The following is a 1749-nucleotide window of genomic DNA, read 5'->3' on the forward strand; positions in this document are numbered from 1 at the left end:
TTGCCTCGTGTATCTTGATGACTGCGTGGTGCTCTGTGACGACTTCCCGACTCATCTAATTCGCGTGCGTCAGGTACTGGAACGCTTCCGAGGGGCGAGGTTCAAGCTAAAGATGAAGAAGTTCCATTGGGGGCGCGACCAGGTGGCGTTCCTAGGTCATATTGTCACGCCTACGGGTATCATGCCGAACTATGAAAAGGCTAAGGCGGTGATGAACATCGAGAGGCCTCATGACCTTCATACGGTAAGGGCGTTCCTAGGGTAAACCAGCTACTTTAGGCGTTACATACCAGGGTTCGCGACTATTGTAGCACCTTTGGAGCGCCTGAAACAGAAGGACGTGCCATTCCTGTGGAATGACGACTGTGAAGTGGCGTTTCGCCAGCTTCAGCGGGCTCTAGTGAAGCCTCCCATTTTGACGTACCCCAATTAGAAGGCGCGCTTTAAGCTGTTCGTGGACTCATCTCATCTGGCCGTAGGGACATGCCTAATGCAGGAGATGGCTGACTTGCTCAACGAGGATGACGGCGACCCCGCGAGCGAGGAGGCTCACGACGTCGCGCCTCAGCCTTCCGGAGTGGATACCCCGGGTGAAGGAACGCTGAGTTGGAACGCCCCCCCCCCCCTGGGTTCCAATCTCAGTCAGGGAGACCCCTGAAACGGGCGTTTCTGAGAACCTTCCAGTGGACGCCCGACCAACAACCACGACCTCCGAAGTACCGAACCCCTTACTCAAGATGAACAGGAAGAGGACTTGCAAGGACGGGTTCCACGAGTTGATCAGTCCCCGGAGGATGCATTCGGGTTAGATTCCGACAAATTCGTGCTGGAACAGGAGAACGAACCTTGGATGTGTGCCTTTAAGGCGTTCCTGAAGGACGGAGCTTTGGCTCTCGACCCCCAACTGAGGGAGACCGTGTCGAAGATGTCGCCCCATTACCTAATCCGGAATGGGGTCCTGATGAGACTTGATCATCTGGGAGCACGTGCAGAGTCGGCCCGAACGATAAGCGCTCCTGTCGTGCCGTTGTCGTTCATCGAGATCGTTCTTCACTACTGCCACGCCGACGTCTTCCATTGTGGATATGCTGCAGCGCTACAACTGGCGCTGGACAGTGCAGCGTTGGTTTCTAGGCTGCCTGCTCTGTAAAGACACCCACGACGTCAGCGCTGTACCCCCCGACGAGTACGCGACTCGACTGGCAGACTTTGTACGTGAGAAGCTGTTCGACATCCAGGAAAACACCAGCGGACCGAGCTTCCGAAATGTCCATAGCAGGAACATCCAGAGCGATCATACGGGAGAAAGTGGCTACAGCGGCATATCTTCTCGAGATGCGTCGTCGCCTCCCACGTCGATGAGTGTTGGAATCTTAGAGTCCAGCGACATCCCGTCGATTGAGATGCAGCGTCTGTCCGTGATTTCAGCCTGTTCGCTGGACGCCATAGGCATCGAGCCGTCGTCTTTGTCCTCGTCTCCGTCGGTCGCGTATTCGTCCGTATGTGAAAGTCCCATAGAGGTGCCGGAAACCCGTAAGACCACCATGTTCTTCGTCTGATTAATAGACGAGATCGAAAGTGATTTATAAAAAAATGCCCAACTTACATGTATCTATCCATTGAGAAAAAACTTTGTAGTCAAGCACTTCAACTTTGCTACACAAATCACATGTATCTACCAATTCGGTACTCAAAAGCATTTGCAAAACGAAGTGAAAATGGAGGAGGAGGGTGAGCGCAGTGATGGCT

At 53.7% G+C, this 1749-nt stretch overlaps 1 protein-coding gene across 1 annotated transcript; it reads left to right on the forward strand.

Annotated features, from left to right (window-relative positions):
* Positions 1 to 1085: 1085 nt before the first annotated feature.
* PITG_05703 (uncharacterized protein) lies at positions 1086 to 1559 on the forward strand (the record flags this gene model as incomplete). Its single annotated transcript, XM_002999271.1, has 1 exon — positions 1086 to 1559. The coding sequence occupies one exon, from the start codon at positions 1086 to 1088 to the stop codon at positions 1557 to 1559; it is 474 nt and encodes a 157-aa protein (XP_002999317.1).
* Between the last annotated feature and the right edge of the window lie 190 nt (positions 1560 to 1749).

The sequence above is a fragment of the Phytophthora infestans genome, genomic scaffold, assembly GCF_000142945.1.
Source record: "Phytophthora infestans T30-4 supercont1.7 genomic scaffold, whole genome shotgun sequence".
Lineage (NCBI taxonomy): Eukaryota > Oomycota > Peronosporomycetes > Peronosporales > Peronosporaceae > Phytophthora > Phytophthora infestans.